Source organism: Rhinatrema bivittatum, chromosome 5, assembly GCF_901001135.1.
Source record: "Rhinatrema bivittatum chromosome 5, aRhiBiv1.1, whole genome shotgun sequence".
In the NCBI taxonomy this organism is placed as follows: domain Eukaryota; kingdom Metazoa; phylum Chordata; class Amphibia; order Gymnophiona; family Rhinatrematidae; genus Rhinatrema; species Rhinatrema bivittatum.
Window position 1 is genome coordinate 348,707,860 of NC_042619.1, and position 23,912 is coordinate 348,731,771.

At 44.1% G+C, this 23,912-nt stretch overlaps 2 protein-coding genes across 7 annotated transcripts in view; one reads left to right on the forward strand and one right to left on the reverse strand.

Annotated features, from left to right (window-relative positions):
• LOC115092987 (homocysteine S-methyltransferase 1-like) overlaps positions 1-11,317 on the forward strand; it is a 51,490-nt gene extending 40,173 nt beyond the window's left edge. For both annotated transcript variants that reach the window (XM_029604536.1, XM_029604532.1), the window contains one exon: positions 10,743-11,317. In XM_029604536.1, the coding sequence (XP_029460396.1) occupies positions 10,743-10,815 (73 nt within the window). In that variant the 3' untranslated portion in view covers positions 10,816-11,317. The remainder of the gene's footprint in view (positions 1-10,742) is intronic.
• BIVM (basic, immunoglobulin-like variable motif containing) overlaps positions 1-23,912 on the reverse strand; it is a 53,091-nt gene that overhangs the window by 7,819 nt on the left and 21,360 nt on the right. For all 5 annotated transcript variants that reach the window (XM_029604531.1, XM_029604530.1, XM_029604529.1 and 2 more), the window contains 5 exons: positions 17,987-18,082; positions 13,941-14,045; positions 6,562-6,656; positions 6,281-6,413; positions 5,609-5,692 (listed from right to left, as the gene is read on the reverse strand). In XM_029604531.1, the coding sequence (XP_029460391.1) occupies positions 5,609-5,692; positions 6,281-6,413; positions 6,562-6,656; positions 13,941-14,045; positions 17,987-18,082 (513 nt within the window). The remainder of the gene's footprint in view (positions 1-5,608; positions 5,693-6,280; positions 6,414-6,561; positions 6,657-13,940; positions 14,046-17,986; positions 18,083-23,912) is intronic.

A 23,912-nucleotide genomic window follows, 5' to 3' on the forward strand; every position in this document is an offset into this window, starting at 1 on the left:
CCAAATACATAGAACAAGGCAATGCAAGACCAGGAATCAGAGCATGAACCACAGCACAGAGTAAGAGAACTCCAGGCTGAGCCAAGATACTTATAGGGAGGCAGATTTATATCCAGCGGAAGTGCTGAGTCAGCACTGGGATCATGGCCGCAAGCAGATCTTGCAAGCCATAGGGCTTGGGAGCAAGGCAGCAGGTTACATGGCCCACTGAGAGCCTCGGCTGGCAGGATGACGACAGCACTGCACCCAGGTATCATTTCCCAAAACAGAAAGGGCTGAGTCCAGATGCCCCTAGCGAGCACCTCTCCCCTGGACCTCAGTTAAGGATGGGGTTCAGGGCATCTGGACCAAGGGCGGGTTGACTCCAAACGTGGAACAGAGTCTGACAGGACTGGAGTGTGGGTCAGACTGGAGCAGAATCTGGGAGTGGAGCCGGCAGGGGAGCAAAGCCCGACAGGGGCTCCTCTGGAGCCAGACTGGAATCAGCTGGCTGGCTTGTATGAACATCTGCAGGCTGGCTTGAAGGTTGCACAGTGAATATGCCTTTGAGGGAGACTGGAAATGCAGCCAATGAGAACAGGTATCGTTTCTGGAATGTCGACAAGGGCCCGAACAGAAGCAGATTATTCTATTACAAAACCTAGAGCAAAGCCTGGCCTGGAATCTGGAGATGGATTCTTTGAAGCTGATAGATGCAACTACTGCTGCTGCTGCTGCTGGTTGGGCCAGATTCTCTGGAGCTGGCTGAGAGACCACTGTTGCTGCTGCTAGCTTTTCTGAGTAAATGCTAAAATAACTCATTTTCTTTGAACCAAAGGAAATGAAAGATGGACAGCAAAGCAGGACAAATGCATAGGTTGTCAGACCTGGGTGCAGGTTTGTCTGCTGTTAGTTCTGCTGAAACAAAGAGATAATGATCTGAGGACACGTAGCTCTATGGGCATTTTGAGACTATGCAGGTCTCTGTGCTGACATGCACTCTACACTTTTATTAAAAAAAAATTATTTTTTTTTTAAGTGTGAATCTGCCAGAAAGCTGTGCTTGGCCCTCATCCATATGCGATGACTGTGTATGCATTATGCAGATGGACTGCAATAAAGTGAAACGAATGAACAAAAGGGCCCCGCCCTCCAAAGGTTCTCCCCAAGTGACCAGACCTGACGAGGCTGGTGCCTTCCTTTAACTGCTGTTAACCAAACTTTTAATTCTTAACTAAGAGCTCTGAAGTTATGTTTAGTTTACATAGACAGATACTTGCGATGGCTTTGAATTAAATCTGTGTCAAGCTTCTGGTCAATAAACTATAGGGCTAATTTAGAAACCGTAACGGCCCATAACTTTCTGAGTCACCTAAGCAGTCATTATATCAATCAATTATATTTAAATTCTCTCAATAAAACCTCTGATAAACTGAATGAGTCCCGGTTCTGATTAAAATGAACTCTTATCGATCATAGTTGGAGTAATTAATAAATTCATAAATTGTGTGCATTATACACTGGAGGTTCCAAAAATATGATTACTCGATATTAGTACTGCTACTATCTTTCTTATCTTGGAGGTTCCAGATTGGAGAACACTTATAATTGTATATTTCCGAGCAAGATTAGTTGGATTGTAAAAACGACAGAACTAAACGTTTTCCAGGGTTCATTAAATTGCTGGAAATCTGATTGTAAATGGTTCTACAGATTCATTTGGTCCTAAGGTTACAGAAGTAATGATTTTGCAGTCTCTGAAGTGGTTACTTTGGGTTGAATTGGAAGACAGCTGTTAAATATGGCTTTACGACCGCATGCCCTTAAACAACGGCATACAGAGATTTGGTCTTCCTTCACAGCCCCGTTTAGGCATTATCAATTGCCGATACAACAGAATCAGATTCCAGTGTGAGAGAGAGAGAGAGAGAGAGAGAGAGAGAGTCATTTGTCGGCTAAGGCAATAAAGACAGCAAAGAATGAACTGCAGCCATATATCTTTTCTGAGCTTGGATCAGATGATTGTTCAAATCCTCAGGCCATACTTGTAGCCCATCTAAGAATGGTTGTTGACAAACCACCTTCAGAGCTGCTGTTAGAAGCACAAATACAGCAGATAAATTTGGGTATGCTAGAACAATTACTGTATCTGAGAAAGACATTAATGTCACAGCCACAGGACTCTCACTCCGTAACAGATTGCTGAGGGCATGAGTTCTTTGGCTCAAGCTATTCCTGGGTCTAGCAAAAACAGGAAGAACTGAACCAAATAGCAGGCCTGCTTCAGGGACTGGCCGTCTGCATGGATGGCTTACAGGTGCAACTACTGGTAGCCGCTCCTCTCCTACTGCCTCCACCAATTCCACAGTCCGTGCACCACTTGGCTCTGCTACCTAGGTATGATGGAGATCCAAGGACCTGCTGAGGCTTCATTAACCAATGCCTCATGCACTTCGAGCTATAAGTGAGGAACTTCCCCTCTGATTAAAGTAATCTTCATCCAGAGCCTGCTAGCTGGTTCAGCCTTGGCCTGGGTGTCACCCCTCTGGGAAAGAAATGATCTCCTTATGGGGAAACCTAGAAGAGGTTCTGATGCAGTTTCATCACACATTCGAAGAGCACGGATGCTGTTCCTCCTCCACGGCTGTGGAGCTACTTCGCCTGAAGAAAGTAGGCAAAAATGTTGGTAAATGCGCCATCCAGTTCGGAACTTTTGCGTTGGAATGAGGAGAATCAAGTGGCCATATTTTGGCAACGCCCTAATGATCTCATTAAGGATGAGCTCGCTGAAGAGATGTACCACCCTGCATCAAGGTGTATATCCAGTTCCAGAAGCAAGCTCGGGAGAGGGACTCCTCTCAATGGCAGCTGAGGTTGGCTCCCAGATTCCAGCATCCCCCAGGAGCTTCCCACCAAGGAACCCACAAGGGCACCCACTGCGGAGGAGCCCATGCAGCTCGAAGAGCTAAATTGATGGATAAAGAAAAGCAGAGGCGCTGACAACGCAACCTGTGCCAGACAAGGGCACCATGCCACTAAATGCTCAGAGAAGTCAGGAAACCTCCAAGCTTGAGACTTATAAAATACCGACTGCACAAGTACAGGCTACTTATGCGTGTTTGTGCTCATTTTTACATGAGGAACTGTTTGAAAAGTCACCCCACAGTGCCGTAGTAAATGACAGCAGAAAAAAAAAAATAGTCCAAAAAGGCCCATCTAATCTGCTCAGCAACAATTTTATGCTCATCTACCCAAAGCAAATCAAATTTCCACATGGAACCCAACCTCAGCTTCCTCTGTGTCCCCTTAAGGGATGCAGCTGCTGCTCTGTACAGTTCTCCTATGCCTTCCAGAAAGCACAATGCAGCCTTCGCTCAGTGAATGCTTCCAAGTCTTTCATTACCATTCTCGCCACACTGTGCTTAGCCCATGTGGTTTTGGGTTTTTTTTGAAGTGTGTCACTGCCCTTGTTATCATTGCAGGCTGAAAAAATACCTCCTGACATGGTTTCTGAATCTACCCTCCTTGGAGCTTCAGATCGCAACCCATAGTGCTACAGGTTCCTTTTCCACTGCAAATGTTTAGCTTCCTGGGCATTAATAGCTTGCAGATATTCAAGTATTTACCAAACAGGAGTGTGGAGACCAGCAAAAACACACCAAAAATCAATGATAAAGGAGAATGTTGCATAAAAATAAATGATCGGGCTCTCCTGAAGGATGCCAGTCCAAGGGTTTTCTAATATAAAAACCACACACTCACTAGGCCTTTTAATATAGCTGGTTAAATAGCATTTTGGTAAAAAAATAACCAAACCTATCATGTGGCCCCCGCCTCCCTTCCACCCTACGGGGTCAAACTTTCCAGCCCCTCCCCAAAGTGCTGCATTATATTTGGGCTGGGAGGCATTGCCATGTAGTCCCCCTCCCTTTCCCGCACCACCTAACATGTCGTGTGCGGACCTCCCCCAACCCTTTCCATTCTGCACCCCCCCCCCCCCCCGGTACCTCATCGTGGTAGCCTCCTACCGTGGTCCGAGCCCTGCCCATCTGCCGAGTGTCTGCCATCACTAGGCTACTACGTTGGAAGCATATCCTGTTATGAAAAGTCACCACATCTGCCCTTTGCCAGTCCTGTGGGATCCTGCCGAACTCCAAACATCTACTAAACAGCTCCTTCAGTGACCCCGCCAAGACATCGTTAACTCCCTTAGTATGCTAGGATGCATCCCATCCGGCCCCATGCTTTTGTCCACTTTCACACAGACACTCTCCTCCATCAATGGTGGATCTGCCTCGCTCTCAATCGTACCCTCAGTCCTCCTCCAACCCTTCTTCAGTGGAAATGTAAGTATTGATTGAGCATTTTTGCTTTCTCCTCTACACATTGCTGCTCATCTTCTCTCCATCTTATTATACCACCTCGAGCTTCCTTCTTTAACTGATTTACCTGACGAAAGTTGTGTCACCGTTTCTTCCGTTCCTGCTTTGGCTATCCTGACTTCTTTTCCTTGCTTCTTTCATCTTAGCCAGATATTATTTCCTGTGCTGTTCTTTTTATGATCCTTCTGTACTTTTTCAATGTTAATCTTTTGGCCCTTACTTGTATTAACTTTCCTGGCATGAATATCTGTCACCCTTGCTATAGTTCCTTTTAGTTTAGCCCTCGCACTCTGCTGGAGCCTCATTTAGGTGCTTCCCCACTATACCACCGTCAGTGTTTTTGAAACAGACGACTAGTAGCTTTGATGATTCCTCTCTGCCTTGGTGGTAACCACATTGCACCACACTGCGTGATGGTCACCGGTGCTAAGATGGGAACCTACCCAGACATTAGAAATACTGTCTCCAACTGGAAGCACTACGTGCAGAATTGCCCCTTCCTTTGTGGGCTCTATTACAATTGGTTTGAGATAAGCCTCTTGAATCTAGAACCTCTACACTCCCGAGTCTGCCAATGGCTACGCCAACTGACACCTGGCAGGTTGAAATCCTCTACCAACACCAGTTCCCTGTGTCTTGCCCACCTTTTCAATGTCTTCCGCCAGATCTCTGTCCAGGTTCTCCCTTTGAATCGGAGGTCTGTAGATCGATATAAATGGAAGTGCCATCACCCCTTTCCAGTAGAGCCCCCCTGTGCCTCCCTTTTCCCCCAAGCTCCCTGAATTTCAGTCATTTTAATACTGTTAAAGCATAAAAAGCAACTCCATCCCCTTTTCTGCCAACTCTATCCTTTATAAACAGATTGTGGCAGTACCCCATTCACGAAACTCATTCAGCCACATCTCTGTGTTGGCAACCACGTCCTGGTTCTCCTCCACCATACGAGTTTGAAGCTCAGTAATTTTATTGCTGGGATTATGAACATTTGTGCTCATGGCCTTTCATTTATTTCTTCTTGGCTTGTCTGAATAGCTTCAAATCTGCTCCCCCTCGCCTTCCCTATTGCGCAAGACCAGACTAGTGAGTTTCCCATTTTTGTGATTTTACCCATAAATCTTTGCTTGTTTGTGTGGGCGTTACAGCTTCCATTTGCCATCCTCCTCCTCTAGTTTAAACAACAATAGGTACCTCCCTGGAGACTCTGGTTACACTACAATGGTCATTAAAAATAACGCATGCCAACGTACTTTTTACAGTGAATTGTAGGGTGCTTTCTACTTGGTTCTCCTATTAAGATCCAATATTCCACTTCTTGTTGCAAGAGATGACCTCTGTGAAAACATAAAACAGCACTGCAGTAGCAAGCTTTCCAGTTCCATGGCAATAATAAACAAGTTTGTGACTGGTTTTAAATAATTCTCGGCTGGGGAGAGGCTTGACCCAGCAGCTCTTCCTTTCACCTTTTCTTTTCAAGCTCTATCAGAACCAGTGTAGGGGTCCCGGTGCTATGGAGCCAGGGGATTTTTCCTCTATTTTTATAGATCACACTCTCTCCCATTCCTAGTCTGGTCATTACAGTACGAGGCCTAAGGTCAGGGCTCCTTCCAGAAGCCTGTATCAAAGGCTCTAAATCTGGCCATCCGGTGTGGTCTTTTTTGAATGACCATGACTTGTGGTGTAGAAGACCTGATATGGGAATCGAAATAAGGAACCCTTCACATGGCAGTATATGTGTCTGGCCAACAATTCAAGGTTTTCTTAGCATTTGGCATTGTTTTCTGCGAACCATCATCTTTATTCTCAAATATATTTCTGGCTTTGTACTTTGTTGGCAATGAACAGTGGCATCTGGGACTATAATGCCTGCTTACCTTTCACCAGCGATATGTGGACGTCAGAGTTACTTGCTGCCTGCTTACCTGTACGCTTTGCAGGCTTTCAGAGGAGTGGCTTCATACCCAATTGGACAGAAGTAGTGATTCTGGCAGTGATAAATGTACGCCATCGACTCATCCTTTAATCCTTGTGTTAACTTTGCCAGTGCCCCAACAGCTATAAATAAGCAGCAGGGATTAGAATCTGAACCCTTCATGAACTGCAGTGAACATTTCTAGGAAGCAGCACATTATGGACGTTGGGTTTCAAACACTAGTATTTGACAGATACTAATTTTCTAGCATGTGTGAGGCTTGCTCCTTACCAGTCTCTCCTGCTGTTTTGTTCTTCCCGTGGGGTTTGTACAGAACATATGAACATCCTTTCACATGGAAATGATCATTGATTTGTCTAAACCATCTGTGGAGATAAAAAAAGGACTTTAGTCTTTCTGTACGCTTTACTTTGCAATAAACAACCTCTGCCGAGGAAATCTGCGTTTTAAAATCAAAACTTGCACCAACATGAAAGCATTGAAAGTATTATTTGTGGGCATACTTGCTTAGAACTCGGAAGTGTGGGCCGATCCTGAAAGATTTCTAGATGAAAAAAAAAAAAAAAAAAAAAAGTGTCCCTTGATGGTCAAGTAGCACCATATCAATGTTTCAAGATTCCCAGGATTATAGCCTAAAAATGACTTTCTACTGGGATATTGAAGAACGGTTTGCTCTGTTGCTTATGGGAAGAGGTAAAATGAGACTAGATTCTCTTAGAAAAGCCAAGTCAGGCTTTCGCACTTAAGCTCAACTGGGGATGCTGCGAAGGCACCGTCCACAGCTTCTTGGTGGCTCCTGGTCTAAGATGGCCGCTGAGATATCTAGGTTAAACAGGAGCTGGGTGAGAGTTAAAAAATACCAGGAAAAAATAGATAGTGGAGAATGAAGTCTCTTGGTGCCGTAGTCCAACGGTTTTCAAGCTTTTTTTCTTGGGAACCAGTGGAAGAAAAAAAAAAACACGTCTCATATAGATGAAGGGAAATATTTGCTTGCTATAACCACTTCATATCAAGTAATAATTAAAACTAACATAACATAGTAATGACTGCAGATAAAGACCAAGTGGTCCAGGTCTGCCCAGCAATTTCCTTATGGTAGTAACTGCCACTCCATGAAGGATACTCCCATGAGTTCTGTTAATGGTAGTAACTGCCACTCCATACAGGTTACCCTCATGCAGAAATGTTACACCACCTTTTCCTTTTTCAATATGAAGCCTTTAGGGATCCGCAGTGTTTGACCAATGCCCTTCTGAATTCATTTCCTGTTCTCATCTTCGCAACCTCTTCTGAGAGGGCATTCCAGGCATCCACCGCCCTCCTTGTGAAGAAATATTTCCTGATATTGGCTCCGAGTCGTCCACCCTGGAGTTTCATATCATGACCCCTAGTTCTACCATTTACTTTCCAACAGAAAAAGGTTTGAAGTTTGTGCATCGTTAATTCCTGTCAGGTATCTGAAGGTCTGTATCCTATCTCCCCCTGTACCTCTTCTCTTCATAGGTCTTATGAAACCACTTTGGTTCACTTCCTCTGGAGCGTTTCCAGCCTGAATTTATCTTTCTTGAGACACGGTCTCCAGAACTGAACACAGTACTCCAAGTGAGGCCTCACCAAGGACCTATACAAGGTCATTATCACCTCCCTTTTCCTGCTACTTATTCCTCTCTCTGTTCAGTCCAGCATCTTTATGGCTTTAGCTACCACCTTTTCACATTGCTTTGCTGCCTTCAGATCACCCGACACGATGACCCCAAGGTCCTTTTCCTGGTCCATGCATGTTAGTCTTTCGCCGCAAATGGAAGCTGTAACTCCCACACAAACACTACCTGAGCCTGCATCCCATCTGGGATGCCTGGGACTAAAGGATTGCGACCAGCAAATGCGGAGTCCTCTGAAAGGCCGAAAACGTATGGTCGAAAACGTTTGGATCCCTTAGTATGACTTCTCATGCTGAAGGAGTGTGGCATCTGTTTCTTATCCTCTGACAATCGAGGAACCGTGGACTCACCCCACTTATTGGCCATTTTTTCCAGCTCGTTCCCAAACAAGAGAGCCTTTAAAAGGGCAGCTTTGTAAGGTTAGACTTGGAGGTTGCATTGGCCAACCAATTTCTCAGCCAAGACTGATGCCTGGCCGCTGTTACCAAAGTCACCCCCTCTGGCTGAAGTGTGGACTAAATCGCAACCTGCATCTGCCAAGAAGGCGACTGCTAGTTCCATCACTGCCCTCTAATTCACACCAGATTCATCAACCTCCTGAGAGAAAAGCAAACAAGAGCGAGCTACCAGGGAACAACAAGAATCTATCTGCAAATTCATTGCTATTGCTTCAAAGGCCTGCTGAAGGATAGCCTCAATTCTCCTATCCTGGGCATCCTTCAAGGCCACTCCCCCTTCTATAGGAATAGTAATCTGCTTGGTGACAGCTCACACAAGCGCATCCACTTTCAGAAAGCACAATTGCTTTTGCGCAACTGGGTCCAGGGAGCATAGTCCTTCCAAGGCTCGACCCCCTTTGAAATTAGCTTCCGGGCACCCAACTCAAGATCAATTAATTCTTAAATGGCCTCCATAATAGGAAAAAAACACGAAGCTTTACACAAAGAAATCAAAATGGGATCTTTCTTTAGCTCAGACATGGATTCAACTCTGGGTATTCCCAGCATCTTCAATGTCTGGGAAATCGGAGCCATGAAAGAACTGCAACACAGCTCTATATGGCTCCAATCCCAGAGGAATTTCTCCATCCTCCAGGAAGTATCTGCCTTATCGTCCGTTCCATCTGGGTCCCTATCAGGAAGACCAGCAGCCGGTCTAGTTGTTCTCCGATGCTTACCTGTAGCACCATGCGTGCCGGCTGAGCACAGAATCGTTCTCCGGCTCCAGGGGGAGAGGGCATATACCTTCATCACCATACTCTGCTTCCTGCATCTGCTGCCTGCCTTTTTTTTTTTTTTTTTAATAGTTAAGTCTAAACCGGCTGAAAACCAAGCAACTGGAACAAGGCATTCATCTGAGGGCGGAATCCAAGGATATCACCTCAAGAATTCTCGACTGAAGGAGGGACCATAAGGTATCACCACAGGAGAGCGAGACTAATTAAATTTCTCTCTTTTCTCCTTCTAAAACTTAAAAGCAATTCCCAATAGAGAGATGCACGTCCACCATCTGCTGGAGTCGGAGAATACTGGCAGGCTGATGTCACTGTAGGGGTATATATACCGTGATGTCGGCTTTGCTCTGTCCTCATCTGCTGGTAGAGGTGCATAACCCACTGGTTCTGGATTCACCTGTCTGAACGCTAAGAAAAGGAGTCTTTATATATATGTATTTTACCTATTTAATGGGGTTAAAGTTTCCTTTTCTCAATCTAATGCTGTTGGAGTCTAGTTGATTTAGTATTCTTAGTATAAGCAAATATAAAAATTGTCTGCTGTATTCTGGCATTTGTCCAACTAGCTATTCAGCTTTGTTTTCACTAGATTAAATAGGAATATACTGGCAACTACTTTTATCTGTAAGAGATGTGCTAATTTTTAAGTAGCTGTATACATTTATTTTTGTTGTTTAGAAAGTGATTTTTTTCTTCCATGTGGAATGCGTGATGTCACATCTATTGATTAGCATTCTGGGATTTGTGGGTTTTATCATCTTGTTTCGGTAAATAGTGTTGAGATTTTATTATTTTTATTTTTTTTTAAATAGATGCGATAATTTACTGATTTATGTTAAACTGGCAGTGAATTTAATATACCTGACATACTTATAAAATGGATAGGAAATGATTAACCGATTAATTCTATTAATTCTATTAAACCGATTAATTCTATTAATTCTATTAAACCGATTAATTCTATTCAGCCAGATTCTACCACTTCCACATGTAAAAATGTTATTACTAATGTAAATACCTATACCTAATGTTATTCTCTTTCTTTTCTTCTCTCCTCCCAGTTCTATTACCTTGTTATTTGTAACTGCTTCCTTCTACACAAATAGGTTATTGAATTGTTTACTGTACACCCCTGTTATATGTAAACCGGCATGATGTGTTTGCAACATGAATGCCGGTATATAAAAATTTTAAATAAATAAATAAATAAATATATCTGGCCTTTTGTTTATTTAGAAAGTAGTCTGGCTAGGGTAGAAATACACATATCTGAGTGATTTTCTGTGTCCATTGCAAATAATTTGAGCCCGGTCACTTTTTGCTCCTTCTTCATCTCTGCAGGCTGTACCTTGTGGTAATGTTTATTTTTTCTCTTCACTTTTAAAGCACTGGAAGCTATTTGCTCAGGGGGTCCCTAGCCAATATCATATTTCTATTTTTACCAGTGCACTGGCAACTATTAATTTGACCTGGGACTTCTTAATCTCTGTGCTGTTACTGCTATTATTGCCTCATGCTCCGCACTTCAGATAAAGTTTGTTCTACTTTCTTCTTAGGGTCTTCACGTTGTGGATTTTACAAACCTTGCAGAGACACTTCCCTGTTGCTGAACCGGTTAGGCCACCTTGAGACATCCTACTCTCTCTTCCTCTCCTGTCAAAACTCCTAGGACACGACTTTCTTTGCACGTTCGGCTATTCAACGCAGCAGCTTGGGGGGTCTGTCTTCATCTTCCTGATTCGGTAGCCACTCCACTGCTGGACATCCCTGTGCAATACAGACCTGCACAGAACTGGTCTTTCCGGCTACTTCTATACAATTAAACCTGATCTCTTGGCTGTGCCTGAGTTTCTGGGCTGGATCTCTGCCCCAGTCAAGGTATCGGTAGTCCCTAACTGCAAATTACCAAATGTCAAGCCCCAACTCTGATCAGCGGGTTAGACAGTCTTCTCTTTAGCACTTCTCAGACCCAAGGCCAGGCTAAGGTGGCATGGTATCATCTTGCTAATTTTCTAATATCTGCTAAGTTTTCTGTTGTCATGTCTTCTAGTAAGAAATGCCTCATCTGATTGCTAAAGTTATTATGGTAACTCCTGGAAATAAACCTTCTCCCTAATAAAATGAATTTCATTATCTACGACAAATGGACGTGTAATTCTCTCAAATTGCTGGTAAAAAAAAAAAATATATATATAGTGGGTGATGAGCTTAGGCAATAAATCTCTACAGTACAGCATTTTTTACTTCTTTAGGTGCATCCATTAAGAGCTCTCTTTTTTCCTTCACGGATGGTGACGGTAAAGTGTGCAATACAGACCTCAGCACAAACATGGAGGACTCAATAGCACGAGTGGCACCTCTACTCCTACTAACGAATGTCTTCTTCCATTGCACATCCCTAGTCAAGTTTCCTTAACAGATCCTAACAGTAAGATGGGAGGGTTAAGAGTGTATAGCAGTGAATGATGAGATAATAATTGGCATTTCAGAGACCTGGTGGAAGGAGGATAACCAATGGGACAGTGCTATATCAGGGTACAAATGATATCGCAATGATAGGGAAGATCAACTTGGTGGGGATTTTCAAAGGGTTGCGTGTGTAACATACGCGCGTGTAACATACGCGCGTAACCCCCGAAAAGCTGCCCCTGCGCGCGCCGAGCCTATCTTGCATAGGCTCGGCAGCGCGCGCAAGTCCCGGGACGCGTGTATGGACTTCGAAAAAGAGGCGGGAAGGGGTGGGTCCGGGGGGCGGTCCCGAGTCCTCCAGCACAGCAGCCTGTGCCGGGGGCTGGAGAGCCGGCACGCGCAAGTTACGCCTGCCTCTGCAATAAAGGTTTTTTTTTTTGTTTTTTTTTAATTGTAGCTTTTATATACTGACATTCCTTTAGACACATCACATTGGTTTACAATTAACATAAGGTCTAGCAATAGTGCTTTACAAATGAACGATTAAACTAGTTAGCAAATAACAGTAGCAAAAAACAACACAGGTAAAAACTATGGAAGGAATGAAGGAATTGAAGATACATGCTATATAGGACAAAGCTTATAAAGGAGAACAAAACAATCAAATAACATAATATAAAATACGAGTGCAATAAATTGCATAATTGGGAAGCATATGTTTCCAACTTCTGGTAAAAAATGAAATAGTTGTATATGCAAAATACAACTATTAGGTTAGGAGGGGGTTTTAGATAGGGCTGGGGGGCGGGGGCGGAAGGAAAGTTCCCTCCGAGGCCGCTCGGATCAGCCTCGGAGGAAGGCTGCGTGGCTTGGCGTGCGCAAGTTGCACAATCGTGCACCCCCTTGTGTGCGCCAACCCTGGATTTTATAACATGCGTGCACGGGTTGCGCGAACAAATCTACGCCCGCACGCACCTTTTAAAATCTACCCCTTTATGTCCAGGAGGGCACAGAGTCCAACAGGATAAAGATCATACAAGAGACTAAATGCTCAGTAGAATTTATGTGTGTAGAAATCCCATGTGTGTTGGGTAAGAGTATAGTGATAGGAGTATACTACCATCCACCTGGACAAAATGGTCAGACAGATGATGAAAAACTAAGAGAAATCAGGGAAGCTAGCCAATCTGCAGGGATCTAAGATAACTGTAAACCACAATACAAATAGGTGTAGTAATCAAGAGCAGGAAAAATCAGAAGTATATGCTGGAAATCTTCAAATTTTAAAAGATTTCAAGCGACAAAGCATACTTACTTTATAAAAGGCAAATGACCCTATCATTTTAAGCTGAAGGCACATAGAGTATGATCAATGATCACCCCCAGATTTTTTATTTGATGTCTGACAGCCTTCAAAAGCAAAGTCAGGTTGTATGCCAGCAACTGGAAATTGGCTCAATATCATAAGCTTAGTGTTGTCAAGCTGTTGTGATGCGGCCAGTGTTTGATAGCGGACAGGCATATGGAAGCAAACAACAGCTGCCTAAGATGACAACACTGGGGTGAAAAACTAAATATCGTCGGCATAAATTCTCTAGTTTACCCCTAACCCAGCGAGATGTTTACACGAGGGCGCAAGATTGATGTTGAACACCACAGCAGATAGGGTGGAACCCCAAGGGACCCTGTGGAAATCGGGTACCAAGTCAAAGTCTTAGAGGCAACCCTAATCTGCTGTGTGCGATCAGTAAAATACGTTTTAAACCATGAAAGAATAAGGTCAGAAAGTCTGGTGGTTCAGAGTATTGAAGGCTGCTGAAATGTCAAGTGACGTCAATATATACCTTCCACCGCTATCAAAGCCTCGTCTAATAGTATCTCTGTGCTTGATAACAGCAATGTCCGAGTGCTAAAATGCTTCCTGAAATCAACAGCAGTTTGGCTTCATCAGGATAGGCAACCAATTTATTCAAATGGAAGGGGTGATACTGGACGAAAATTTGCAAGGGCATTTGAGTTTGGGGATAGCTTTTTCAGCCACGAGCAGACCAAGGCACGCTTTAAAGAGCTTGGTAGGACGCCCTCTTTAAGGGAACAAGTCACACAATAGTAGTGACAAAAGGGGCTGTCTCTTCCCGGATGGCTTTTAATAAAACGCTGAATCACAAGGATTTAGGGGCAAGTTAAGTTTTTTTTACTTTCCTTTTCTCCTACAGGGCTATAAAATGCTACATTAGAGGAATTCCCAGCTTCAACCAGATCAAACTTGGGCCTTAGGCGGACATTTGACTTAAAATGGCATTTCAAAGACAGCAGATTTTAAGGGTTAAGTGCATATACAGTGCCTCATTAATGTTGTGTTTCCAGTAAAGGGGCCAAACCGGATCTCTTCAAAAGGTGCTTGAAAGCCCAAAATGTGCAAAGCTTCTTCTTGAGTAATTGGTGGAAATCTGCAGAAGAAATATTTTAAAAAATCAACATTAATAATCAAGAGATTTACAAATTTTAAGAAAAACACCGCAGCACGTCAGTTCACTAGACACATATTTAACAAGAACGTGACACTGGCTGGTATATACAGAACTAATAGGTGAACAAACAAATTGAAGGTATCAGAAATGGGTACCTAATATTAAATATGAGGCCCCACACGCCCTGCAATATTGTTATATATTATAATTCCTATACTTTCTTTTTCATGGGAGACTACCATAATAAAATCTCTTTTATTCAATGTTCTTATTAATTAATACTTTTAAGGATACATCCTATATTACCTCATATACAATGAGGGATAATTGAAACTCATTACAAGCAGTTCCTAAAGATGATTTAGATGAAAAACAGGTTGTTTCAAAAACAATGAGACATTTAAAGCGGAGGTGAAAAGAGTAAAAATGCAGAAGTGTCATTGTGACGAGATAGACTATGATCATGGGTTTATATATCCATGGATGAATATAAACACACAAGATTCCAAAGAAACACCACTTCATCATCATCTGAGGGTTCTTCAGATGATGAAACACTGTCTTCATCTATTTGATGAAGAAAAATGTTTTTTAGCGATCCTCTGAACCAGATGCCTTCAGACAGTGAAGGAGAATCATCTCATTTTTTACAGTCTCGCAACCAACATCCCAAGGGGAATCGTTATCGGATGTAGCATCTCAATCAACGGTTCAGAACCGATCGCAATCTGTATCATCAATAGACAAGTCGGCAGTATTCAATTTGTCGACTAGAATTGTGTCCCATGCTGAACTGAATGTTCTAAATAAAGGTTTCTCTTTCATTCCTGCATGTCATCATGACTTTTTAATGTTCAATTTGATTTCTTTAAATTTTTCAGGCAACTTCAAATTGCTAAATATTTTTCTAATTCTGAATATTAGGGTTACAATTCTTGGTTTGTTAAACCTTCAAAATGGATGCCCCTGATCCTCAGGATCCATTCATTTCAGTGTCTGAGAGTTTAATTCTTAGGGACGTAACTATTTTGGAACAAATATTTTTCCCTCTTTTTGTGTTGTACTGAAAATCAAGCTATATACTCTCTAAAAGATGATGCAAATATTGTGATCAGTCTGGCAGAAAAAGGGAGTGGTGTGGTAATAATGGAAAAGGAATTGTACATAACTGAAGCCCACCCTCAATTAGAAGATGCTCAGTATATGGATCCCACACCAGAAATCAATAAAGAGTGTTCTTCAATTAGCAAAAGATGCCAGTCATTAAGGAGAAGTTATTGGATATCTTTGAGCATAATCCCACAGTGCCTACTTCTTTTATTGTACCCAAAATACATAAATCTCTCACTGCTTCTCCAGGCATTGGGTCTATTTTTTAAGCCCCATCTAAGTATATTGATAGATTTTTTTTTCTTTTTTTTTTTTTACAAACTTCTGAGGTCAATATTTCATCTTGAATAAAAGATTTTGCGCATTTTATTTCTTTATTGCAACAAGAGAAAGTTGAACTGGAATGGTGCTTAGACACTACTGATATATATCTTTATATTCCTCCACCAGCAGCTTTCGATATAATCGAGAACCGTTTTGAGTGAAGGAGAGATTTCTTTGGGACTAAAAAAACTGTTTGATAAATCAACCATAATTCTCACTGAGTTAAATTAAAAGGCATAACTATGGGGTCCTGGATGGCTCCCTCCATCGCAGGTTTGTAGGTACATTTATACACCGTCACACACCGGCAGTACACAGTGGTGTGAAAAAGATTCATTGATCATAATATTTTGGTATGGTCAGGTTCTTTGGAGAATCTTAAACTCCTTTTTGATTGCATTAATACAGTAGATAGTAACTTGCAGTTTTCATTCAGTTACCGTCAGAAATGTATTACTTTTTTTTTACATCTATATTTCGCAAGCCCACAGATAAAAAAAAAACATTGCTGTACTTCTCTAGTTATCCTAGAACACTGAAGGAAAACCTACCTATTGGACAGTTTTTGAGATTACAGCAATTATAACTTAAACATCAGGCTGGTGAATTATTTCAAACACTTTATGGATTGTAGGTACTCTGTATTAAAAAGAAAGCATTTAAAAAGAGCTTTATATGTAAATCATGATAATCTTTTATTGAGCTCTTACAAACTGTCTATTTCATGGTTTATTGTGCAATTCCTTTTCCCCACTATTCATGTAAGATTAATTGTGCATTGAGTGAGAAAGCAAATTTAAACATGTCTGAGAAAATTCTATTTGCTAACTTCATGGAGTGCCTCCTAGTCCTTCTATTATCTGAAAGAGTAAATAACCAATTCACATTTATCCATTCAAGTCCTTTCATGATTTTAAACACCTCTATCATATCCCCCCTCAGCAGTCTCTTCTCCAAGCTGAAAAGTCCTAACCTCTTCAGCCTTTCCTCATAGGGAAGCTGTTCCATCCCCTTTATCATTTTGGTCGCCCTTCTCTGTACCTTCTCCATCGCAACTATATCTTTTTTGAGATGCGGCGACCAGAATTGTACACAGTATTCAAGGTGCGGTCTCACCATGGAGCGATACAGAGGCATTATGACATTTTCCGTTTTATTCACCATTCCCTTTCTAATAATTCCTAACATTCTGTTTACTTTGTTGGCCACAACGCAATGTATTATCCACTATGACGCCTAGATCTCTTTCCTGGGTGGCAGCTCCTAATGTGGACCCTAACATCGTGTAACTACAGCAAGGGTTTCCCTATATGCATCATCTTGCACTTGTCCACATTAAATTTAATCTATTTCAACACCCAAACGTCCAGTCTCACAAGGTCCTTAATTCATCACAATCCGCTTGTGATTTAACTACTCTGAAAAATTTTGTGTCATCTGCAAATTTGATCACCTCACTCGTCGTATTCCTTTCCAGATCATTTATGAATATATTGAAAAGCCCCAGTCCAAGTACAGATCCCTGAGGCACTCCACTGTTTACCCTTTTCCACTGAGAAAATTGACCATTTAATCCTACTCTGTTTCCTGTCTTTAACCAGTTTGTAATCCACGAAAGGACATCGCCTCCTATCCCATGACTTTTTAGTTTTCTTAGAAGCCTCTCATGAGGGACTTTGTCAAACGCCTTCTGAAAATCCAAATGCACCACATGAACCGGTTCACCTTTATCCACATGTTTATTAACCCCTTCAAAACAATGTAGCAAATTTGTGAGGCAAGACTTCCCTTGGGTAAATCCATGCTGGCTGTGTCCCATTAAGTCATGTCTGTCTGTTTTTGTAAACGGCCCGAAAAAAAACCGAACAAAAAAAAACCCACTCCAAATTTACTTAATTACAACCCCCCTCACCATCCCAATCCCCCCCCCCCCCCAAGACTTACTAAAAGTCCTGGTGGTCCAGCGGGGTTCCGGGAGCGATCTCTCCCTCTCAGGCCGTCGGCTGCCACTAATCCAAATGACGCCGGTGGCGCTTTGCCCTTACCATGTCACAGTGGCTACCGGTGCCTTTGGTCGGCCCCTGTCACATGGAAGGAGCAATGGATGGCCTGCGCCATTTTCTAAGATGGCGCCGGCCGTCCATTGCTCCTACCATGTGACAGAGGCCGACCAATGGCACCGGTAGCCACTGTGACATGGTAAGGGCAAAGGGCCACCGGCGCCATTTTGATTCCTGGCAGGCCCGACTGCTCTCTTCTGCGCATTCGCGGCACGTCGGTCACAGCTCAATTATAAGAGAGATTACTCATTATTATTATAACATGATTGCATGGACGCAGATCAGTGCTCCATCCATGCATTGTAGGTATGAACATATATTTTAAACACAACTGAAAACTTCCAAATGAGTTTTGCCATCCATCTCACATAGCAAATAAACTACATGAAACCAAACGTAACTTTACTATAACCGCATGAAACTCACCCTCCTGCTCCCAGGGTGCTGTACAAGAAGTTCCAGCAGGAAACTAATGAAGAGATGCCACAGGAAGTTTTATACTGTGGGCGACTAATACAGTGCCTGATATGAGAGAGGGAGAGAGAGAGATCATTTTTCTCATAGTAGTACATTAACAATACATCCATATTATAATGTGACTATACAATAGCAAGTATTATCACATCATTCTGATGCAGAAAAGTGCATTCAGCGTAGGAAAGTGTTCACACGCATTTCAATGCGCAATTTTTATTTATTTTATATATATATATTTATATATTTTATATTCCGCTTTTTGCACTTTTTTCAGCACTTCAAAGCTGATTATATTCAGGGCTTACAATCTAAGTTTGTACTTGAGGCAGTGGAGGGTAAAGTGACTTGCCCAAGATCACAAGGAGCAAGAGTGGGACTTTAAGCCTGGTTTCCTGCCCTCTGCACTAGGCTACTCCTCCACAACCAATACAGCAAGGAATTTTGCATACAGAAATCACAAGTTTCCAAACGGGAGTACTGCTTAGTGCCCTCACATGGAAATGACATGCAAATGGAAAAATTACTACTCACCTGATCATTTCATTTTCCTTAGTGTAGATAAATGAACTCAGGAGCAGAGGGTTATATGCTCCCCTGCCAGCAGATGGAGACAAAGCAAGCTGTCACAGTATTATATAGTCCTGCAGTGACATCAGCCTGCCAGTACTCTCTCTTCAAAAGCAACTGTGGACAGACTAGCAAAAATCTTGATTAAAAACAGTCAACTATTACTGTACTTAACAAACAAGAAACACTGAACTCAAGCAATGAATGAATGTACCCCAATCTAGAGACTGGATGAATACTTACCAGTAATCCCCTGGAACACGTGGCCCCACAGGAGGACCACTGACATCATCATTTGGCAGCCAAGGGCAGGAAGCTGAGTCCATCTGTTTACACTAAGGAAAATGAAATTATCAGTAGTAATTTCTTCTTTCCTAGCGTGCAGACAGATGGATTCAGGACCAGTGGGATGTACCAAAGCTATTCCCAAATAGGGTGGGAGGATGCCCACTGTCCAGTCAACACCGCACGTGCAAAGATTGTGTCCTCCCGGGCCAGCACATCCAGACAATAAACCCCGAAAAAAGTGTGCAAGGAGGACCATGTCGCAACTCGGCAAATGTCGACGGGAGCCAAAAAACTAACCTCCGCCCGGGACACTGCCTGAGCCCTAGTGGAACAAGCCTTCACCAGAGTGAGCAACGGCTTTTCAGCCTCCACATACGAGGCCATGATTACCTCCTTAATCCGGCGAGCAATTGTAGCCTGCAAGGCTGGTTCGCCTTCCTTCCACCATGAAGGACAAACAGCCGATCCATCTTTCGGAAAGGTTCAGAATCCACCAGATACTGCACAACATTTCTCATGACATCTAAGGGATGCAAGAGACAAAATTCCTCCACACCCTTCACCTCAGCCAAGGACAGCAAGGAAATTGACTGATTTAAGTGAAAATCCGAGACCACCCTAGGTAAAAACGAGAGAACCGAATGCAGCTGTAACACCCCTTGAGTTACCCGAAGGAAACACACCTGGCAAGACAAGAACTGCAGCTTAGAAATCAACTCGCAGAACATATCACCACCAGGAGCACTGTTTCAAGTCAAAACCCCCAAGGAAAGGCTACGCAGCAGTCGAAACATAGGGCCAGTCAAGAAATCCAACACCAAGTTAAGACTCTAGCAAGAGCCGCAACCCATACCTTCAAGGAATTAAGGGCCAAGCCTTTATTTAACCCATCCTGAAAAATTCCAGAATGCGTGGGAAGAACACCTCAATCCTCACACCAAGCCTCAAACACTCTCCAAACCCGCACATAGGCTAGGAAAGTGGAGCGCAGAGCAAAGTAGCAATCACTATATAAGAATATCCACTCTTCAACAAGCGAGCCTTCTCAAGGGCCAACCGTAAGACAAAACTGAGCCGAACCTTCGTGCTGTAACAAATTCTAGTGTTACGGGTCTCCACCAGGCGTCTTCGCAGATCTGCATACCACAGTCATCTGGGCCAATCCGGTGCCACCAGGAGCACCTTCCCTCTGTGGCCTTCGATCTTACGAACTATTCTTCCCAACAAGAGGCACGGGGGAAGGCAGAAAGCAACTTGTCTTTGGCCAGACCTGTACAAGAGCATCTATACCCAGGGACTATGGATCTCTCCTGCGACTGAAGAATCAAGGAACCTTTGCATTGCAAGAAGTCACCAGCAGATCTGGGAACGGAAGGCCCCAGCGATCCACCATCAGCTGAAACACCTCGTCCAATAACCATTCTCCTGGGTCCAGACTTTCCCTGCTGAGAAAGTTTGCTCTTGTTTGTTTCTTTTCTTGCAATGTGAGAGGCCAAGATCACCTGGAGATGTCCTACAGCCCATTCCATGTTGGACTATGTCCTGCGACACTTGGAGAAGGTTCCTCCCTTCTGGTTGATGTAAGCTCCATTGGTACATTGTCCGACATCACTCAGACTGACTGATCCTGCAGTCTGTGGCTTAATTGCAAGCATGCCAACCGGACCGTCCATGGTTCCAGGTGATTGCTCCAGAGGGGTTCTTCGGCATTCCAGCGTCCTTGTGCCGTTAACTCCTGACAGCGAGCTCCCCAACCCTGGGGACTTGCATCTGTCATGAGAACCAACCAGTCCGGCGAGGTCAAGGAAACACCTTTTCTCAGATGATCGTCCTGCAACCACCACCAGAGGTGAGAGCAGATTTCCATCAGCAAGTGGAGCCAAACAGATTAGTCCTGAGACAGCAGGAAGCACTGAAAAGGGAGCATATGCACCTCCGTCTACAGCACCACTTCCATGGTCGCCACCATTACACCAAGTACCTGTAGATAGGACCACACAGTCAGGCAGTTAGTGTTCTTTGAGATCAACTTCTGAATCTAAACTCCTGGCAGGAAAACTTCGCCCTGCCTCGTGTCGAACACCCAGATACTCCAGCAACTGAGATAGCTGAAGACTGCTCTTTGGCCAGGTTGACCACCCAACCAAGCTCCTGCAACAAGATTACCTTGCGGGTCACCAGGCAGCTCTCTTTCAGAGACTTGGCTCGAATCAGCCAGTCATCCAAATACAGGTATACCAGGATTCCAATCCTTTTCAGTACTGCTGCTACTAAGTGTAACTTTGGAAAAAGTTCTGGGAGCAGTGGCTAGGCCAAAAAGCAGAGCCCAAAACTGATAATGGTGCCCCACCACAAAATGCAGAAAACATTGGTGGTCCAAATGGATGGGAATATGAAGGTAGACCTCGGAGAGATCCAAGGAGGTCAGAAATTTCCCCCAATTGCATAGCCATTATCACTGAGTGCAAGGGTTCCATGCAAAAATGAGTCAGTCGCAAATGATGGTCATCTCCCTTCAGATCCAGGGTGGGACGAAAGGAGCCCTCCTTCTTGGGCACAACAATATAAATGGAATATTGTCCCATACTTTCTTGAGAAGTAGGCACTGGAACCACAGCCCTGAGCCTGAGGAGCCTTAGTAGTGTAGATTCTACTGCCTGCTTCTTCTGCAGGGAGTGGCAAGGAGACACTATGAACACGTCCTGAGGAATACTATGAAATTCCAGCACATATCCTTCTCGTATCACCTCCAGGACCCACCTGATATGATCTCGACCCACCTCTGATAAAAGAGAAGCCCCCCCCCCCCCCAGTTCCTGAAGGCGGGTCGGCAAACCTTCATTGCGAGGCTTGGGAGGATCCGAGCCCGTTCCCCACTTGGGCTGTCTGGGGCTCTGCAACTGCTTATTATCCTCCGTCAACTGAGGAACTGGAGATTTGCCCCGCTTACTGACCATTTCTCCAACTCTTTCCCAGAGAACAGCGATCCTTTAAAAGGCATTTTCATGAGATTAGCTTCAGAGGTTGCGTAAGCAGACCAATTTCGCAGCCATGGTTGACGCCTGGCCGCTATCACTGAAGCCATTCCTCTAGCTGAGGCACGGGCCAAATCATAGCCTGCATCTGCTAAAAAGGCGGCAGCAGGTTCCATAACTATTCTGGAATTCACTCCAGAATCATCAACGTCCTGAGAGAGAAGCAGATCTGATTTAACACTAGGGCATAACAGGAAGCTATCTGCAAGGTCAATGCCACTGCTTCAAATGCTTGCTTAAGGATAGCCTCAATCCTTCTATCATGCACCGCCTTCAAGGCTATGCCTCCCTCCACATCCGCTTAGAGATGGCACAAACCAGCGCATCCATTTCTGGAAAAAGCAAATGTTCTCTCTCTCTCTCTGCTGGATCCAGAGGGTACAGTCCCTCCGATGTCCTACCCCCTTTGAATTTTGCCTCCGGAGCACCCTATTCAATATCAATCAATTCTTGAATGGCATCTATAACAGGGAAAGGCAAGAGACTTTACCCAAAGAAACCAAAATGGGATTCTTCTTTGGCTCAGACCTGGAATCTGCATCAGGTCTGAGCCAAAGACCTGGTGCAGATTCCACCTCTGATGCAGATGCCACCCCTGATTTTCCTCAAGGTCAGGAAAATCAGGGGTGGCAGTTCATATCTATGAAAGAACCATAACATGATTCGATATGGTTCCAGTCCCGGAAGAATTTCCCCATCTTCCAGGGAATCAGGAACTGCCTCATCATCAGAGCCATCCAGGTTCCCGTCTGGAATTCCCGCAATGAACCCAGGCATGCCTTGGCGCTTAAACCAAGGACTGGAAGAGGGAGGGTCCACCAGCTGAGGATCCAACCTGACCGGATCAGGCGATGCTGAGGACTGCACCCACAGAAAGGATTGCAAGCTTTGAAAAAAAAACTCCATCCAAGAAAAGGCAGCAGGATCCAAGCCAAATCCAAGAGGAACTGAGCGGGGCCCATTGAGCTGCAGAGGAACCAATCAAGGAAGCGCCAAGAACCGGCGTACCTCCAGACAAATCCTCATCAGGCTGGGAAGATCCAGGCTCAGTAAATCAGAGAAAGACAATTCTCCCTGAGCCTCTAAACAGTGCTGACACATGTTAGAGGACATGCCAAGCTGAGAGAAGGTGCTTAGGTTTCTTGGTCACTGGCGCCCGAGTTGCACAGCCAACTGAGAATGTGCCAGCTTGCGCTGAAAAAATTCAAGCGTACTATTTTATGCGCACAAAAATTAGGCGCGCTCAGAGTAAGCGCCATCAAAAAGCAAATGCAAACTGTGCATCAAAATTTGGGTGCACTGCCAATGAAATAAAACGTGCGCACAAGAGTCACACGCAAAGTGACCGCACAACGCATGCACAGAGCCAATGCGCTGTGCTCACCGACGTTCCTGTAGAGGGCAGTAGAACACGCATAGAAGCACGCACAAACTCCGCCGTGGCCTACCACGCGGCGCGCAGGAAAAAGCCTAGTTGTGGGGCCGCTCAACCTGCCAGGCTGCCCAGTTCCCCTAACCCCCACAGAAGCAGGAACGAAGTCTGAGACCAGAGGAAGTCCTGCAAAGCCCCTCTGTACGACCTGAGTTCAGCCTTCACTGGCTGATTACAGAGACGGTCTCCGGCTGTGGGGTAGAGGGCATCTGTCGTCACCACCGCACTCAGCCTCCTGCAGCTGCTGCTTTTAAACTGTACAATCAGCTAAGTCCACATCGGCATAAGCCAGCTATCGGACCAAGGAACACATCTGATCACCACGGAAATCACCTCAAATGGGAGAGGGATCATTTGGTAATCACCGCAGGGCTTCACTTTTCCATATAAAATTCTCCTTCCAAAATCTGAAGCAATCCTCAGTAGGGAGATGCACGTCCACCATCTGCTTGAGACTGAGAATACTGTCAGGCTGGTGTTACTGCAGGTGTATATATATACTGCGACATCAGCTTGCTCTGTCTCCATCTGCTGGCAGGGGAGCATAACCCAC